Raw genomic sequence first — 19,973 nt, 5'->3', positions numbered from 1 at the left:
TTCTTTGGAGCGATGTCCTAGCAGAAACTTAGCCAGAAACTTAGCCAGATTGCACTCTTCTTTGGAGCGATGTCCTAGCAAAAACCTTTCAGTAGTGTCTTTAAAGAATTATTTTGGTAAGTAAGCAACAGTGAGGAGCCTTTTTAAAGTTTACAGGCCTCGTTTCGTGGAAAACCATATTGTCTTCAGTCCTTTAAAGAGTTTGATGTAGCATTTAAACAGAGTTTCAAAAGGGAACGTCCTCCCTGATTTTAACAATCTGTTTAACAAGGAAAGTAGACGAAAAACTGTTTATATGATCTCGTGAAAATGAGTGCATTTACTTATGTCCATCTATTCAGCCTATAATGGTTGAGATCTTTAGATTACACTGAAGTTATAAGGAGGGTTTCAGGTTGGGCTGCTCAAAAGGAGGATAGAGGTCATTTACATACATTAGTCAGGCTTATTGACAAAACAACCTATGAAGTTATAAAGGGTAAAGAGATCTTGGAAAATGGTCATGAAAAAGTGAATTATAAAGGTTTGTACTATAGTGATATATGTAAGCCTGGCAATACTAGTGAAATACTCTTTGAGTGTGTGTGTGTGTGTGTGTGTGTGTGTGTGTGTGTGTGTGTGTGTTGTTTTTTTTTCTTCTGTATCTCCTCACAACTGTAAAAGAGCGGGTGATGTCATAGTGATGGAAGGGGTGTGGTGAGATTTGTAAGCTGTTGGTTCAGATTAGATTTTCCTAAGGCTTTTATTAACTCAGCCCTGGTTAAGGCGTTGTCTCCCTAGCAAACATAAATTGCTTTTTTTAATACCCATTTGCTTTACAGCCTAAATTAGGAAATTGCTCTCGATCGCCTGCAGTAGAAATGAGACTGGCCCCAATTTTGTTAATGATGAGAAATGGTAACTGCCCAAGATTGGGCAAAACACATGCACACGATCTAACAACAGCTAACTGCAAAATCCTGTTCGGTTGTGTCCATACTAAATGTCCAACACATATCGTTTCAGTGTACTTTATGCCATGGTGAAGCCTACTTAATGTGAGATTTTATGGAGTGGAAGTTAATCTTCATTGTCTGCTCGGAACAAACATGCATAGATGACCTCATTGAAAGCTGATGGTAATTCCTTTTCATGAGTCAGGTTATAAATTCCAGTTTTTTCCCCTGTCTTGACTTTGATTCGGTACACTGGGTGAAATACGTGTCCATAAGCCACATCCATCCGTGACATGAATGAACACATTTTATTCATTAAAATATCATCAACAAAGCCCGGCGCCTGCCATAGTCACTGATATTAGGACGGTGGAGCTGTTTATGGATTGAGCTGGAAAGACCGACAGAAAGGCCTGTTGTAAGCAAATTGCTTCTTTTGAGAATGGTTTTCGGAATCGAAGAACAATCGAGAAGCTTTTATAGAGTCTATTGTGCGAGGAAAACAGGCGCCATTGACTCTGAAAACTGGTTGAATATATGAGCAGATGAAGCCACACGTTGACTGTTTTTGCTTTAAGCCCTAAAACGTCACTAACTGAGTGCTCAACTCTCAAAGAAGCTTTATTGACATGACAGTATTAAGTTACAGTGTTGCCAAAGCATCTAAATGTGTTTATCAGTCTGTTATTCAGTCAATACACTTTTAACCATGCACTTAATCTTGCATAAAAATGATATTTGTTTTTAAATATTTAACTTGGCGAAAGATATCAACAGTGCTCATAACATTGCAATCTAATGTTTTTACTGCTGCTGTATTATTGATGTGCTGATCCACTTTCCCTGAAACTTTGCCACTAATGCCTTTCTCCTGAGTTTGGTGAATGCAACGATTAAGAAAATGATGGTGATACAGTTGTATAACCTGAATAAAAATGGCTTGTAATGCTGCTAAGAATTTACACATTTATTTAAAATCACAGTTGTTTTTTGTGCTATAAAGAATTATGATTAGTTAATCAATAGAAAGTTATTATACTAGAGATATTCTTATAATATCTGTGGTGATATGATGTCAGTGTGTATTACTACGTTTTAAACATTTTCAGTGTGTTTTTAAAGGTGTCATGACATTCTAAAAGCTATAATGATTTAAGTCACTGATATTATGGTAGAACATTTTAATCCTATCCCTAGCAAGTGTTTCTTTTTTGAACTTAACGAAGTATTTTTGCTCTCCCTGTTGCTACCTTTCAGATATGGTGAGGAAAAAGAATCCCCCTTTGAGAAGCTTTGGTGGTGAGCAAGAGGAGGGTGAGGTGGTGGCAGCGGAGGCCACGGGTTCGGAGAGTGGTGAGGTGGGCAGCGAGGCCTCGGAGCCAGACAGACCAATGGCAGAGGAGCAGGGGGAGCCAGGTTCCCCTGGCCCAATCAACGCAGATAAACCTGGCTTTCATTACGCTGGACCAGCAGACGCTGTGGCGCTGAACCCGGCCACTTCCCCTCAACAGTCTGACCCAGGAGAGGCGGGGGACCAAGCGCGGAGTCCAGCTGGTGAGGGTGAGGTCACCAAGGCTGGGGTGGAGGGCCAGCGGCCTGGCTGCATCATTGTTCAGGGCTGCACCACCAGCAATGGGGATGAAAGGGACCCCACCCATAGCCCTGTGGTGCTGCTGGGTTCTGACGTCCTCCATGGAGACGGAGTGGACCACTCCAAACTTCCCCCGGTCCCGCTCCACCCACGGAGGCCCAGTGATGCGCCTGAGGAAGCGTCCAGCCCGCTGGGAGCTGAAACTGGAGCCCCTCCAGCCTCCTCCCCTAAGCTACAGGACTTCAAGTGCAACATCTGTGGCTACGGCTACTATGGCAACGACCCCACTGACCTGATCAAACACTTCCGCAAGTACCACCTGGGCCTGCACAACCGGACGCGGCAGGACGCCGAGCTGGACAGCAAGATCTTGGCTCTGCACAACATGGTGCAGTTCATGGGCCAGACCCAGACCCAGGCCAAAGATGGCTCCAGAGCTGCTGCCCTCAATGCTGGGGGTGGAGCCGGAGTCGAGGCAGGCTCGCCTAGAGCATCACTGCTCAACGGCACCTACGACGTTCAGGTAATCACTACTAAATGGCGCATATACTCATCTCCCACAGGCCAAAACTTTATATTCTAAAATCTGCAGCATTGCTGTCAGTTAGCATGGACAGTAATTTTGATGCCTGACCCACTGCATTGAAACACATTTACATTGATAGAAGAAAGTGGCCAGTTTGCTAACAACCAGCACTTCAAACATGATCTAGTTTAACCCGAAGATGTTTAGTCATTAAATTACATTGGCTTTCACTGATGTACATTCTTTCCTCATGTCCGTCCCTTATACTGACCAGTTTTTTAATATGTTTAAAGTTCTCACTTCTTAATATTTTTAAACTTCTCACTTCTCACTTCAGATGCAGTTAATCAAGTCTTCAGTAGCATCTTAATATCAGAATCCTGTTCATAGGATTAAGGCTGCAGTAAAACTCCTTAGGACAGTCTTCAGGGGAAAAAATAAAGAAGGACTCTCTTTACTGCAGCAGACATTTAGTCAAACCCTTTTATAATGTGTTAATAAACATATCATTGCTGTTATCTCAGAATGTTTTAGCTCAGTTTTTTTTTTTATTTTCATTTTATTTCTTAAACTATTCAAAAAGTGGCAGCTACTCTTTACATCACCTGAAAATACCATGAGCAGCAGTAAAAGGAAATCATGTTACAACAATCAAACATATAAGATCTTTCTACATTAATGTGCATTAAAGCTAAGTTTTTTTCCCTTTTCCTGTAAAAGTTGCCATTGCGTAGTTTGTGTCATAGCAACAACTATATTTTTATCTCTTAAAAAATATAATTATCAGTTTTTGTGTCACTTTTAGCCTATGTCGTATATGCATAACTACTTTGGTATGATGGGCCAAACTGTGGTAAAAGAGAAGCTCCCCACCGTGAAAGGAAATGACGTGATCCTTACCAGTCTGACCACATTACATGTGAACAGGAAAATATATACGCTGCTTTAGTCAATTTGTGAACCCCTTTTTCTTTTACTCGTGAGAAAGTCACAAATAGCTAATTTTGCCTTCCTGTTTAAAGAGCTTTTACTTGATTTAAGTGCTGTCTTTGTCTTATCCCTTCTTAACACTTTACTACCATTGACTGCATGTCCAGGACTAGTTATAAGCTTGTACACACCTGCTTACAGAAGGACTCCACATCTTAGAATAATTATGCAATGGCAAAAAAGGGTTAAGCATATTTTAGATTTTTCAGAATAGCTGCCCTTTGTTTTAGTACAGCTTTACTCACTCTTGGCGTTCTCTCAAGCACTTTCATGAGATGCAAGTTCTGCATATACTGAGACTTACACTGCTGGCTGATGAAATGTAGAGTAGAGGATTCAGACATATTTAAAATGATTGTTTTAAAGGTTAACTTCACAGGCAGCAACTCTCATTTGTCTTAATAATAATTTCAGGCATTTAAGAATTGTCGCACAGAATTTGTTGAAAATTAAGGAAAACATGCATTTCATCCGCTGTGTCCAAACTTTTGACTGGATATGATTTATATGTTTATATAGGTATTTATATTCTCATCTAGCAAAGTGAAAGTAATTGCATATTGTAACCTACTTATCACAATAACTGAAATAAATGAGAGTGATTTTAAGAAGCTGTTTTGAACTGCTGCCAAAGCATTTGTTCACCTTTCTACATTCTTTAACAAGCAGCTTGAATATGCTGACAAACTATGTATTATGCAGAAAACTCCTTAAGCTTTTTTTTCCCCTACTACTTTGCCTTCGATCTTTTTCAATTCAACATCCAGAGCCACAAATTGTCATTATACTGTATAAACCTTAAAAAAAGAGGAATAATGAATCTTTATTCAGTATTCATTCGCAGTGGAATTTTCCATGCAGTAATATCGAAGACTGCGATTTCTCATTTACCCAATGAAAAGGGGGGGGCGGGGGGAGCGTGGGGGCGTCAGGCGAAGGGAGCCAGTAAAAACAGGGTAGTCGATTTATTTTAAATGATGGGTAATGAACAGATGTCATAGCTATTTATCTGCCCAGCTTTCACTGTGGTTTCACTCTCGGCTTCAACAATGTCGTGTTTACAATTCAGCTGGCGTATTTAACTCCAATGTTCCTTCAGAATGAGCTGCTTTTGGAGGCATTTGGCTTTTGCCATGCTGGGCCCATTTGGCAGTGGCTCAGACCAACAGGCCATAATGTCTTTTTTCTGTGTCATAATGACTTTAATGTTACTCTCCTTCTGAAGGCAGCGAGACTTTGCCCCCATGCATTTTTTTTCAGCAAGTTTATTAGGGCTTCAAAATAATTTGAATGCATTTGTTTCTATATCATGGAGATTTTTTTGCTATCTTATGTGATGATATTTTAAATTCTTACACACATATTATTTCTCGGAAATACTTTTTCCTTTTTGACTTTTTTTCCTAACAAATATTGAGAGACAACTGTGCCGTTCATGTCCTCAAGGCATGTTATACATCTGAGGAAGCTAGAAGTCATCTGTAAATGCCTGAAGCTTTGTACAAATAAGACAAGAAGAGTGGAAAGCCCAGATCTTCTTCAGTTCTGAGAGGGTTTTCTCTTGGAAACAGCGACAGTGTCTGTACTGCTGGACATTTGTATAACTTATGTTGCTTCACATCTGAGATAATGCTCATAAACTCTCAGCAATGGCAGAAATTTGAACAAACCTGTCTGTTATCAAGTACAAAGACAGCGCTATTTTTAGCTGGAGTTTTAGGAAGAAAGTGAGTCTGTTTTATCTCAATTAAACCTTAGCAAATGAATAACTGCAATACATTTGGTAGTGGGCTCTGTCCAGACATCAGATTAGTTTTCTTAACATGAATGTTTGGAATTAAGAGTCTGTAGCAAAGTACAAGTGGGGGTGATTTGTTTAATCAGCTACTGAGCATATAGCTGTAGGGCTGCTGGTGGGGGAGAAATACCAGGAGTGTTTTGTTTAGATCCTGACAGTGGATTTTCTTGGTGCATATGAGAATGAAGGGCCCTGACTTTGGGCTTCAGCAGTCTGTCACTGCTAGCACAATGTTCTGTATATGTATGTACATTGTATGCCTTTGTAATGCATGGCAGGAGCAAGAGAAGTTGTTTCCCTAAAAGTTAAGTTAATTGTAAGTGCCTCATAAAAATATAGCTGTTTAGAGGGTATGTTTTTTTTGATTAGTTGTGTTTGTTATTCTTTGTCGGTTATCAGAAGTCCAGTACTTATTTTATTTATTCAGGTCCAGTTACTAAATTAATAGACTATGTGATAAAGTTATAATAAGTCATTACATTTGTACAAGTTATTGATGGTGTTTTGTCATTAATTCTATCTTGAGGTGAAAATATTTTCTTTCTTCTTCTTTTTTCAGCTAAACACTAGGGCTAAAAGATTAATCATTTTATGTAAAATTTGCAATTTTTTAGTGTAATTTAAATTAATATATTAATTATTGAAGTAATAAGTTATCACAAACATTTGTGCAAGTTCTTCTTCTTTTTTCAGCTCAACACTACGGCTAAAAGATGAATCATTTAATGTCAAGTTTGCAATTTTCTAGTGTAATTTAAATTAGTATATTAATTATTGAAGTGATAAGTTATCACATAAACATTTATGCAAGCTATTCTTCTTTTTTCAGCTAAACACTAGGCCTGAAAAATTAATTCGAATGTAAATTTTCAAATTGCAAGAGCTGCAATTTTATTCAAACTTTATTTTATACATTATTCAACATTGCTGTCATTTTCAGTGAGGAGATTGAACCTAAAACAGAACTTACAGTCTGGGACACTGCATTTAGCATTCAGATCTGGAACAGTTGATGTGCTGATCGTTTTGGCAAAAAATTGCTTAATTTCTGGCTTAAGTTCATCATGAGTTTGGCTAACCTCTTCTTCATTGGAGTTAAGAAATCAGCAGTTAGCTTTAGAGTGTACACATATGCGAAAGCATTATCTTGTGATGATCATTTCAGCACTCCTCATTTTATTCATCCCATTTTCAGCAGCTGTGTATAATACAACTGAACGCTGCCATTTTGCCTTTTCATGCACTGTTGCTTTATTCCTAAGCTGTGTTCTGCAGAGTTCCCATTTCTCCACCCGCGCACTGAATGCTTTTCAAAGTCTCGCGACGGAAAAGTAATAAAAACATTAAAAGAAGCGTAATTTGCCTTTGTGCTGAGATAACCGCCATCTTCCGCCGCCGGATTTGGAACGTTATTGAAAACTATCCATCTGTTGTCTGTCACATAATGTCAGAGCCATCATATTTCTCCTTATTTCTCTGCACTTCTAAACTCATGGATCATTTGTGCTCCATTTCTGTCTCATTTTCTCTCTTTCTTCCACCCTCCTCCGCCTCCTCCTTTTTCTGCTGCCACCACCTTCTCTCAGGTGACGTTAGCGGGCACCTTCATAGGCATCGGCCGGAAGACACCGGACTGCCAGGGCAACACCAAGTACTTCCGCTGCAAGTTTTGCAACTTCACATACATGGGCAGCTCCTCGGTGGAGCTGGAGCAGCATTTCCTGGCCGCCCACCCAAACAAGATGAAAAACCCTCCCCCTGCCAGCCCCGAAGAAAAGGTCTCGGAGCGGAAGGGAAACTGCTTGTCCTGGCAGGGGTCAGAGAATCAGGGGACCTGGGCTGACAGGGTGGCAGTCAGGGCAGAGGACGACTCTGTGGCCGGTTACTCGGTACCCATCCAGCCTCCCGACTCCCAAGGCCATCCTGCTGGGGACACACCAGCAGCTTATTATTGGTGCAAGTACTGCAGCTTCAGTTGTGAGGCCTCTGGCTCTTCCAGGCTGTTGGAGCACTATGAGAAGAGGCATGGCCAGGCAGCCGTACGAGAGGGAAGCCCTGGGGAGAGGGAACGCAAATCACAAGATAGAGGAGATGCCCATGTCAGGAGGAAGGAGAACCAGTGTGGGAAGGGTGACCCGGACAGCATGGTCACCAGCTACAACTGCCAGGTTCATATTTTATTGATTTATTAAAATAAATGTGATTATATACACATAGAACATGGGCCGATAAATGCCTCACATCAGCACTAAATCTCAAGCTATGTTCACATTACAAGATTCTTTGCTCAAATTAGATTTTTTGCTCAGATCTGATCTCTCTAACATGACTGTTCACACTTGTTTATGTAAGTGACTCAAATCTGTCATTAATGTGAACAAATCGGCGTCCTGAAATGGCCCATATGCGCACATCCTAATCAGTAAGTAATGTCATGTGAATGAATCACGTGAGTCATGAACAGCAAACCAATTAACAGAACGAGCCTTTGCTGTGAAGATAATTAACTATGAACAGCTCTCAGTTGTTTCCACCGTTTACAGGCGTTTAACTTCAGTTTGGCGCTGCTGCCATTGTAACACTGAATATGATGGTGCACGTGCAGTGGAACAAAAGCACATAATTCTGATCTGTCTGATCTGTTCACATTAAGGTTGCACAAATCGGATAGTGGCTCAGGTCGGAATTAAAATGATGAGATTTGTGTGTCCACACAGCTCTGAAAACATCAGATCTGAGTCACATTACAGCAAAAAAACAAACTAGTACAGTGAACATAAACTCAGGCATTAATTTTGAACTAGTTTCACTCCAAATCTCAGACTCATCTGCTTGTAGATTTGTAGATGTGTCTAAAATTTTGACTGTAACTGTAGGAGGCCTTTCTTGTTTTTACTATTTTCCACATGACGCTTAAACAGCATAGTAACGTAAATCCATGTGATTTTTTCGGACACAATTTAGTAAATTGTGATAGTACGTTTACATTTCAGCCTAATTTTATTAGAATATTTCAATATGATAGAAAATTATTATTTTCTGGAAAACTGTTTTGTTTCTTATTTATTTATTTATGTATGTATGTATGTATGTATTAGTTTGTTTGTTCAAAGTTGCCCATAAAATTTTAGTTTGCATACTTTTTTGAATGTGATTGTCATAGATGATATGTATTATATACATATAATTTTTTATTACTTTAATTGGCCCAATCAAATCAATTAATCACAATACATTTATGTGTTTAAACCACCGCTGTTCTTTGCTTAATGACAACTTTACATGTTTTTGACATTGTCTCACCCAGGGTGGGAAGGGTGAGCCGGACACAGTGGTCACCAGCTACAACTGCCAGTTCTGTGACTTCCGCTATTCCATGAATCACGGTCCGGATGTGATTGTTGTGGCGCCACTCCTGCGCCACTACCAGCGTGCTCACAGCATCCACAAGTGCACCATCAAGCACTGTCCATTCTGCCCCCGCGGCCTCTGCAGCCCAGAAAAGCACCTGGGCGATATCTCCTATCCCTTCGCCTGCCGCAAGAGTTCATGCTCACACTGCGCTCTGCTCCTGCTGCAGCTGACTGCCGCCGGAGGCAGCAGCACCCCCCCACCAACAGCAAGGGCCTCAGTGACCCACCTATGCGACCAGTGTCCCTTTGCCACGACCGACATAGACCTTCTGCTGCTGCACTACGACAGTGCCCATGCCCCCCACACCCTGCTGGATGTGAAGGCTGAGGAGGAGACGACAGGGGAGGGGCGAGGCCAACAGGGGGAGTACGCCTGCACCAAGTGCCACTTCTACACCGAGGTGGAGGAGGAGATTTTTCGTCACTACAGGTAACATCATGGCGATGATTAGGTTACATCTGAGTAAATTTTTAAATAAATTGTGAGGTTGTGACATGTACTCACTGACCATTTAGCCGACAATGCTTTAGTTCACCTGTTCTATTCCTGTTGAAGTGACTGCAGACAGTCTGTTAAGTTATTGGAAAGGAAAGTGTTGGTGGGGAAAACCGCTTGAACGTGCTAAGTGAGTGATGCTAAGTATTACTGTTTAGCCAGATACCTGAAAGGAGCTGATTAGTTATTTTATTTAGTTATTTTTTCTGACACACCTGATGATTTCAGACCAATCTTAAAGGTGAATTAACAAAAATAGCTTGTTTAATTCTGAGGGATGAAGAGGGCTTGGAGAGAGGCCATTTATAAATTAATGAAATTAATTAGATTGATACCAGTGCCCTTTTGCAGGCTGTAAATCTAGAAAATTGAGACTTCTGAAATTACAATAAAATTGTAATGAAAGCACCCATTTATTTAATTTCCAGTCGAAACCATTGTGTTATTCAAGTTATTTTTCACCATCAGGAAAAAAACTGAAAACTTATTTTTAACAGAGAGTTACACTGAAGCCTCAACAACTGAATATAAGATTTTGCAGTGTGTAGTGTGTCCACTCTTTGCCTTTATTGCAGTTATCATTTTTTTCTGGAGACTTGGTTTCAGTTTTTCAATGAAATCTGCAGGGAAATGGTTTTTCTCTATTTTGCTGCCTTCTCAGAGAGTGCTTCTGGACAGCTACACATCCTTTTAGACCCATAGCATTGAGCTTTCTCAAAGTGAAAGGATGAATTTTTTTCTCCTCTTTCTTGTCTGTCAAAAAAGAAAGCTTTTTGTATTTTTTTACAATTTCGTTTTTGGAAACTCCTGTTTTTTTAAGCCTGTTTTCGTTGTACCTACCCCTTCCATATGCAAGTGCATTATCTTATATCTAATACCTAAAGTTTTGACCAGATTTTAAATAAATGAAGGGTGACTATTGCACAGTGCTGTGTGTAATTACATGATGCATTACCTGATTATCTAGTGTGTTGTGATGCAGCAGTGCTGCTTTCCCATAAATAGATAGCAGGTTTCCTCCACTGTTGCATCAAGCCTTATATTAAGAAACACAGTGGAATAAATACACAGCATTAAACACCAGGTAATCCTATCACTCTGCTTTAATATGTTCCCTTCCTTGGTTCTGATTTAGCTTGCCTTTAAGCCAAATGTGTATGTGTGTGTGTGTGTATGTGTGTGTTTTCCGTGTGCAAACACTTAAACCATTATATAGAAATCCTCTTCATCATACTAGATGTGCGGTGAATGCTGCCACTGAAGACGAGCATTGCAAGGCATTACCTCAACATAAGATCTCAATTATTGGGTATTTTCTGCCATACTTCACAGGCATGTGGTGGTTTGATTTATTGATAGAAATGAGCTAAGTGCACCAGTGCTGGGCCTGAGTTTGGCGCAGAAGCGGCAGGAAGAGAAATGCACTTTGCTAAATCAAATATACATGTTACATAAACACAGCACACCACCTCAGTGCCCAGTGTGTTTGATAGTAAAACACACCACATTTTTTTGTTTACTCACACTGACGTCTTGCTTTATTTATCACACAATAAATTATTTACCTCCCAACAAATTTTTGCATGCAATAGATACATTTTTCATATGCACACATTTAAACATTGATGTCTGTACATACACACACATGTATGTAATAATTGATAAGCATTCATAAAAATTTATGTAGGGTTATGTTAGTGGTCATGACAAACTTATTTAGGTGTCATGTAGCCTTATGAACAGTAGCCTACAGTAGAGTGTTACCAGTTTCCCTCAGAATGGTATCAGTAAAGAAACAACAACCGTGGTGTGAATTATATGATTATATGACCAGGTTATACAGACTAGTGCCAGATTATGTGTGTGTTGCTCAGGGCTGGTTGTTTCAGGTGGCCGCAGAAGCAGGCTCTGCTGAGTGGAGTGGCTCTGTTTGCGGGTGGTGCATGCAGCGCGCTGAATAAGGCCCTGTTTGTATTCGGAGCCCGTAGCCCAGGGAGGAGAGAGCAGAAATGCGACCTGCTCAGCCTCCCTGGAGGCCCCACCCTTTTCACCTCACACTATACAGCATCTGAGCATGGTCATGTATGCACATAGTCCCATGGGCTTTTTGCTTTGTTTTTGCTTTAGCCTCAATTATGTGTATAATGTACATAGTGTGTGCGAGTGACTGTGTCAGAGCTTGTGCGTGTGCATGTGAATGCTTAAGTGCTTATCACTGCTGCATCTCTGCATGACAAAAGCCACACAGCAGGGACAAATAACCGTACTGCTGCATATTGTAGTTGCTTTGGTTTTTTCAAAGAAATCTAAAATGGACATTTTTCCACACCTTCAAAGTTCAGTCTTAGAAGTTGGATGCATTTTCTGCATTAATTAATACATTTTAATATGTTTTTAATCTCTGATTTCAGAAAATTCTGTTTTTCACTTGTTTTTCTTTGACTTTCTCTTCCACATGCAGCTGAATAACCTCCTTAGAAATATGAAAAAATGTCTTTAGAAATTAAGAGAAGAGTGGTCTTGGATTTTTGTACTGTACTCTATAAATCTAGTCTTGCGAACATTCTTCAGCCCTGCTATGATTTTTTTTGTATATTCCAGTTCAATGTGTGCATTTGACTGTCAGGATTAGTGTGTAGTCATGTATGTTACTTTGTAGTGATGTTTACGTTCATGCTTTATGTGAAATGTGAGTGTCCAGATCTGTGAATCTCTAAAGCAGAATATTTCCTTTATGCGTATTCATGTGCATGGTGAGCATGTTCCTCTGCATGCTGCAGGTTTAGTGGAGATTTATGAGTGGAGAACTGACCCTTGCTCTCCATCCAGCCAGCCACCCACCACAAACGTGAACCTGATACTGATGCTGCAGCCTTCTCCGGCCCGCACCCACCCGAACCACAGCATGCCCAATATATCATACACTGCACCAGAGAAAAAGATTTAAACTCAGCTTTGGGATTTTAACCGTTACACAGTTATTTTTACTGTTTGAATATGCAAGTTTTTGTACGAATAGAATTTGAATCTCAGTGAGAAAATCTTTTACATTGTTAAGAAAAAACAAAAACATGTTTAGCATTTACTGTGTGTATCACAACAATGATATGAGATGTACTAAATTATGAATGAAGTAGACTGCCTATGACTGGATGTGCCATTAACTACAGTTATTTATGGGGCTGTGTATATAGAATTGTTTTTATATAAACCCGCAAAAAGATTAAATATATAATTAATGCTTAAAAAGCTCCTTGTAGTGATGTAAGTTAGTTATGACAACCGTTTCACACATTTTAAACACAGCTCTGAGATCTGAGAGTGAGAATAGTCATCACATTTGATGTCATTTTACAGGCTAGTGGCTCAGGATGACTTTGAGCTGTGCATACGTGTGTTTTGTAAATGGCTGTTTAGCTGAATGGAAGGCAGCGTTCGGGTCCAGCAAAGGGAAGCACTTATTGGGCTTCTAACGCTCTCGTCTGTCCAATTATGTTGCTCTAGCACTGCGTATGTGAGGTAATTTGATCTGTTCTGTCATCACGGTCGCTAAATATGTGCTGGAACTCATCATGATGATAAGCATACGCTTTATTATGCAGCTTTAATCTGTATCTGACTGATTTATGTGTTTTAGGCATGTGAGTTAACATACCTAGTAGTTGACGTACAAAACAATGACTGAGTTGTGCAACAAACACTTACAAATGGAGCATATAATTGAACACACTTACAAATTGAAACATAATGCACAATTTGCTTTTTTTTAATTCCAAACTACACATGTCTCATTTCAATGTGTAAATAAGTAAAGGAATACTATGGCTGTTAAATACTGACACTCCCTCTTCCCTTCTTCCCCACTTTAGATGCAAGCTGAAGCAGAATTTTCTGCTTTTTTAGTGTTTACCTGGTAACATTAGCTATGTTAATCATATCAAGAGACAGAATACTTGTTTTTTCTGTAATCTTTGATCAAGTATAGTTATTTTTGTCTGCCTCAAACATCTGAGTTTCAGTTGCGTCAACATGCAGCAGTGAGTGAGGAAAAGTAATATTAAACAATAACATCATACACGGCCACACTCTTGAAAATGGTTCTTCAAGGAATCTTTAGTAAAGAGAATAGATTTGTTTAGAACTTTGAGTTCTATGTAGAACCTTTTCATGCTTAAATGATTCTTTGCATGGTGAAATGGTTCTTCAGATGGATGGAGAATGTGTTATGATTCTGTGGTTCTATATGTAGCACCAAAAAATCTATTGTAGGTCTATTGTCATGATGTCAAGCTTATCAATAGAAGACCCCTTTCTGATGCTGTATAGAGCCATTTGCTTTTCTGAAGAACCCTTCATGAGCCATTTTCTTAAGCTGTGTAGTTCAGAAACCCTTCAGTCAGAAAAAAAACATCATGACATAAGTGCCTTTACTTCCAAATCACATTAATGTGAAAAGGTTTTTTTCTTAACAATCTGCAAAAATAGAGCAACTATCAAAAGTGCTGCCTTGGGAATAGTGTTATTCCTTACACATCCTCATGTTGTGAAGTCAGCACTCAAACCTTTCAAGTGTTTGGGGCAAAAGATTTTTGCCTGTGCTTTTAACAAGAAAAATAGCTATAAAAAAAAACAAGAAAGACACTTTGAATATCAAGCTGAGTGTTGCAAAGTATCCCCAAAGTTTTAGCAAATAGTTGTTTCTTGTTGGCAAACCTCTGCAGTTATTTTTTCTTATTTAATTGAAAAGTAATTTTGAAAAGTGAAGATTACTTTGAAAATTTTCAGAGATGAGGAGGTGTCCCCAAACTTTTGATGAGCATTGTATTTACCCAAGGCCAGTAACTGTACCTATGATATCTTAATTTAAACCTAGGTCTCTGCTACCCCCCGATCCTTCCCCCTCAGTGGATTCTCACTTCTCCCCTAAGTATGATGGTCAGGTGGGTCTGTGCTGTGCCCAGCTTTCCATTTCCTGTGTGATGTCACGGGGCTGGGGCGCGTCACGCTGCTGAGCTTCAGCGGAGCAGCTCCACTCCTGTCCTGTAAAATGGCAGTATTGAGCGAGTGCACTGGTGCATGGCTAAAGGGGTTTTCATTTTCAAAAGCCTAAATTACTGCCACTCAATACTGCTATTGGCATGGATATTGGTCTGGGGACTTTTTTTCATGTTTTTTGCCCCCCAAATCAATTCAAGTGGTTTTGACACCATGCAAAAGTGAGGCAACTACAGCAGGAATTTTCAGCTGAGTGTTTTTGATTGCACACACAGAGAATTGACACTGTTGAGATGTAGTTAGCATCAGACTTGCTTCAGTACACACACAAGTGCCCACCCACCCACACACACACACACACACACACACACACACACACACACACACACACACACACACACTCCTCCACACAACACTTGTAAATGGCCGGGTGCTGACGATAACCACACAGGTGAATTACACCTTCAGGACTGCAAGCACTTGAGATGCTGTTTGTAATCCTGATGCTCCAAGTGATACTCCAGCTAACGTTGTGAAGAAGCAGTGAAAGAGGGGAAAAAGAGTGAAGTTCTGAGATATTAACCAGTCCTGTTCTTATACATGATGTTGTAGATGATTTAGATGAATAGCTGCATTACTACATTGTACTGCTTTATTAATTAGATAAAGAAAAGAAATTCTCTTTAAAGATGATGAACATGAAGGTAATATGTAATTCCCTTTTTTACACCTCAGAACAGGCAAAATAGGATACTTGCCTCAGTTTAATGCTTTTCACTGTGCTGTAAGGTTAAGATTATACCTTAAAAGTGTGGCTTTTCGGTCATTTATTCTGCTCTTCAGCTTGAATTACTGGATGTCTCAGTGCTGTAATTGCATTTACTTGATATGTAAAGAACATGATATAACAAAGGCAAAGTTTCATACATTTCCTTTTTCACAAACTAATTTAATTTAATACTATACTCAAAACATGAAGATTTACAAATAAATGCTCTCCCCCTCACTCCCTCCCTCCCACCAACATATATATATATATATATATATACACACACACACACACACACACACACATATATACATATATATATATATATATATATATATATATATATATATATATATATATATATGGCACATCTATGCCTACACACCCTTACCAACCCAATAAAAATGTACTGGAGTTAACAGAGTGGTGACATAAAGAGATTGACTTGCTGCCTAGTCCTAGCATGCATTACAGTATGGGTACTCTATATCCCTAATTGGTCATTTTCAAACGCTTTACTTATAAGTTAAGTAGTTCACTAATATTACCAGCCAAATCTTCCCATATATGGATTGTTGAGCTCCATCATGAAAATAAAATAACCACTGCCTACTTCCTACAGTATATGAGGGGGTATCCAATGCTGAACTGTCAGTTTTTTGCTGGGGTCAAACCAGCAAACATACATGAATAACATGTTTGAATGAGCAAACCCATGAACAGGAGCATAATTCCCACTTTCATAAAAAGATCAGGCAATAATAAGAGTGTAAGGCAAGGTTGCACTTACACAGTCATTTGGGGAAAATCACAGTGCAGCCAAAAATAAAGGAAGCCTTGTGCATCTTATACAGTGATAGAACACAAGTGCTGTCACTCACTGAGTTTAAGGCGCTATCACCACATTCTCAGGATGGACTGTTGACAAGATGCTCAGCTCACTTGGGCTTAATGAAGCTAAACATTTCAGAAATAGTTGAATAAGCTTGAATTACTATACTAAACAATTTAATTATTTGATAGTGCAGATATTTGAAGTAAGGTTGAAGACAAGACATTTTGTTTCTTTGAAGTGAAAACTTTAAAGTATTGCCCACAGCACATCTAATGAATTACACTGCATATGGACACCTGTTAAAGTGGAGTATTTAGATCAATCAAGACAAATTCGATTTCAGCCTCAAATGAAATAGTAATAGAATTAGCTTGTTTTTCTCTGTTGTGTTTCTAATGTGCAGGAAGAACACTGTTAAAGAACAGTTAAGCACATAGAAAGAAAATGAAACAAGTGCATATAAAACAAGCACAAGTTCATTTTGCAACATTAAGCTGCATAATATAAAGTTCATATCATTAAAGTCAGTGTGAGTCAGAAATAATAACACATTTTCCTTCTATGTTGTGACGTTTCTGAGTGAATCACTGTATCAGGGAAGTTCAGGTAGAAAAATAACCCAATGTTATTTTTCCCCATCTGCTGGTGCATGGTGAACATTTTAGAGGCAGGCAAAAGTCATTCCATTTTGATGGAAGATGACAAGAAAACAAGAATTGACCTATTATGTGATGAAATGTCAATTTCTGTTTCAGACTTTAATACATTGAATGTTGATAGTGAACCTCTTTTCAAACTTACTTGAGAACAAATACGATTATTTTGGACAGCATTTTACTACAAAACTACTGCAACAAACATGCCACATCCATTTCATGTTTCGACTGACTACGGGCCAAAGCTGTGTTGTTGTCTTCAAGGTGCGTTTGAGCCAGCCGACCAAAACGTGTCTTGGCCCTGCGAGACGCATGCTCCCTGCTGCTCTCCAGACAAGCCAACGATCAATTCCCAGTTTGGGGGTCAGCGAAAATATTTGTGTTTCTTGACAGTGGGGTTGAGCGAGGAGGCCGATTTATGTTGGACATGGGCCGTGCTTTGTGCAACTGCTTATTGCGATCGAATGTTTGGAGAAGATGGAGGAAAAACAAAAAAAGCAGGGGCCAAGGAGTAGCTGCTGTGTGCTTTAAAGAGTAATGACAAGCACTCACATCTAAAACCAGTGACTAGACTCATAGCTCACTGTAATAAGGCCTTATAAAATCTCTCAGAATGAACTGGAGGACTTTCCTTTTTGTTCCAATAAAGCTGTAATTGAATCTGTGAGTGATCTCTGTTGATATGGGGGGTTAGATTAGGAGGGGCACAAATTGTAACAGATAACATATTTGTTTTACATTAATGAAATGTTACCCGGGCTAGAGGCAAGTCATGTGTTGAACATCTGTGTCTTTTGTCTTAGGTTTGTGTGTGTTAGTGGTGGGAGGTGTACTGGTATAAAAGTAGATACGGCTACTGTTCTGTACAATAATTTGTACATGATGGCAGGCACTGTTATATGGTGGTACTGTGTTAGGTAAAGATGGAGACAGTAGCAGTCTTTTTCACCACTCTAAAGCCAAGCATGCACAGGAGTATGATTGACGCTGATTGTGTTTGCTTACTTAAAAGTACTGTGCAAAAGCCACCACTCTTTATTTAATTTCTAGCCCTCAACTACAAGCTATTCACTCTTCAGGAGATATTTCTGAGGACATTAGATTTAACAATCTATTTGCATAAGGGAGGGGACGTCTAAGTGAAAAAACAGGAGTTTCAAAAACTGTTCAATAAATGATTCAATGAAAATTGGTCTATTAACAACTGTGCAAGACCTGGTAGACCACCAAAACTATCACCATCAGATAAAGGGAACTCCAGGCTTTCAACTTGGAGAGACAGGATAAAATCAAGCTCTTGGTTTAGAACTGAAAAAATCTGGTGTTTTTGTTTGTCCTTCCACTGTGAGAGACAACTTAACACTATGGGTCTGAAAAGATGTAGAAAAAGGAAATAAACGAAAAAGAACAATCAGCAAATCAACCATAGAAGCTGCTAATGCTTAAAGAACAATTGACTGACAATCCCAGAGTCCAGACCTCAGCATCACGAAATGGGTTTGGGATCATTGGATCATGAAAAGCAGAAAATGCAACTAACTTCTAAGACTGGACTTGGGAGTTGTGGAAAGTATCCCTGCAGATTTCTTGGAAAACTGAAAGCCAGTCTGTCTAAAAGAACGGAAGCTGTGATGAAGGCAAATGTTGGACACACTTGTGAAAAATGTGATATTGTATATATTGAGGCTTCTGTGTAATTTAAGGAAATATGTTTTCTGTTAATTTCCTGATGCTTGAAAATGAATGACTTGCATTTAAAGGCCACTTTGTCTGAAAATTAAACTAATTATGATCTCTGACTATTGTATTGTACTGCACATGTCGTTATTGTCTAAATAGTGGAAAATATCATGATACAGACTTTAGTTCATATTATCCACCTGTGTGTGTGTTTATGTGATTTACAGTGAGAATGTGTGTGCTTGTGTATGAGTCAATGGGGTTTGCAGCTTTGGTGTGTTGGCGACTGCATGGGAGACCAGCATGTATGCACGTGTGTGTGTATGTGTCAGTTGTAAACAGTGTGTTGGGTGTGTGTTGTGTGTGCAGTGGCTGTGTGTACACCTTGCTGCATGGCGCTGGGTGCCGGAGCGTTTGATCTGGCCCTGTCGCTGTGTGCCTAAGCAGAACAAATGAGCGCAGTGTGTGCTGGGAAGGGTGGGCGGCAGCGCTGATGAAAAGCAGTTTTCCTCCCTGTCCCTCATTTGGTGCTGAGCAGTGCGGAGATGGCGTCTGGCTGTTCAGCTCTCCCTCTCTCTCTCTCTCTCTCTCTCTCTCTCTCTCTCTCTCTCTCTCTCTCTCTCTCTCTCTCTCTCTTTCTCTCTTTCTCTCTCTGTCTCTCTCTCGCTCTCTCTCTTTCTCTCTTTCTCTCTCTGTCTCTCTCTTGCTCTTTCTCTCTCTCTCTCTCTCTCTCTGTCTCTTTCTCTCTGTCTCTCTTTCTCTCTCTCTCTCTCTTCCACTTTCTCCCTCTTCCCCTCCCTCTCTCTCTCTCTCTCTCTTTCTCTCTCTCTCTCTCTCTTCCACTTTCTCCCTCTTCCCCTCTCTCTCTCTCTCTCTCTCTTTCTCTCTTTCTCAGCCCCAACCCCCACCCTTTCACTTCTACTCTGAATGTGATTGGGGGAAGCCTATTGCTGGATAACAGATCTCAGTTGTCACTTATTCCTGTTCAGTCGAGCTCAGTCGTGTCCTTTTCACAATGGACGGCAGACTTTTCTCTCCTTCATTTCTCTCTCTCTCTCTCTCTCTCTCTCTCTCTCTCTCTCTCTTTCTCCCCCCCTCTCTCTCTGTATTCAATTCAGTTCAAGATGGCTTTATTGGCACGGCTGTGTGGAGTGCAGTGTTGGCAAAGCATAATGGAGTTTAAAGCTTATCATGTGTTTTAAAGCTGATCGTGTTCAGTGGGGTAATAGCAGTCATAAGTACTACTCGGGTGGGATTAGTTTCACATGGGGAGGTGGGCTAATGTATTT

The 19,973-nt window shown here is 39.8% G+C and overlaps 1 protein-coding gene across 6 annotated transcripts in view; it reads left to right on the top strand.

Annotated features, from left to right (window-relative positions):
• Window positions 1–19,973, top strand: part of trps1 (trichorhinophalangeal syndrome I) — a 141,600-nt gene that overhangs the window by 35,337 nt on the left and 86,290 nt on the right. For all 6 annotated transcript variants that reach the window (XM_017696626.2, XM_037535496.1, XM_037535497.1 and 3 more), the window contains 3 exons: window positions 2,193–3,049; window positions 7,427–8,008; window positions 9,148–9,683. In XM_017696626.2, coding sequence (XP_017552115.2) covers window positions 2,193–3,049; window positions 7,427–8,008; window positions 9,148–9,683 — 1,975 coding nt within the window. The remainder of the gene's footprint in view (window positions 1–2,192; window positions 3,050–7,426; window positions 8,009–9,147; window positions 9,684–19,973) is intronic.

This window comes from Pygocentrus nattereri, chromosome 27 (assembly GCF_015220715.1).
Source record: "Pygocentrus nattereri isolate fPygNat1 chromosome 27, fPygNat1.pri, whole genome shotgun sequence".
In the NCBI taxonomy this organism is placed as follows: Eukaryota; Metazoa; Chordata; class Actinopteri; order Characiformes; family Serrasalmidae; genus Pygocentrus; species Pygocentrus nattereri.
The sequence above is the reverse complement of the archived record's forward strand: the minus strand, read 5'-3'. Positions and strand labels throughout refer to the sequence as shown.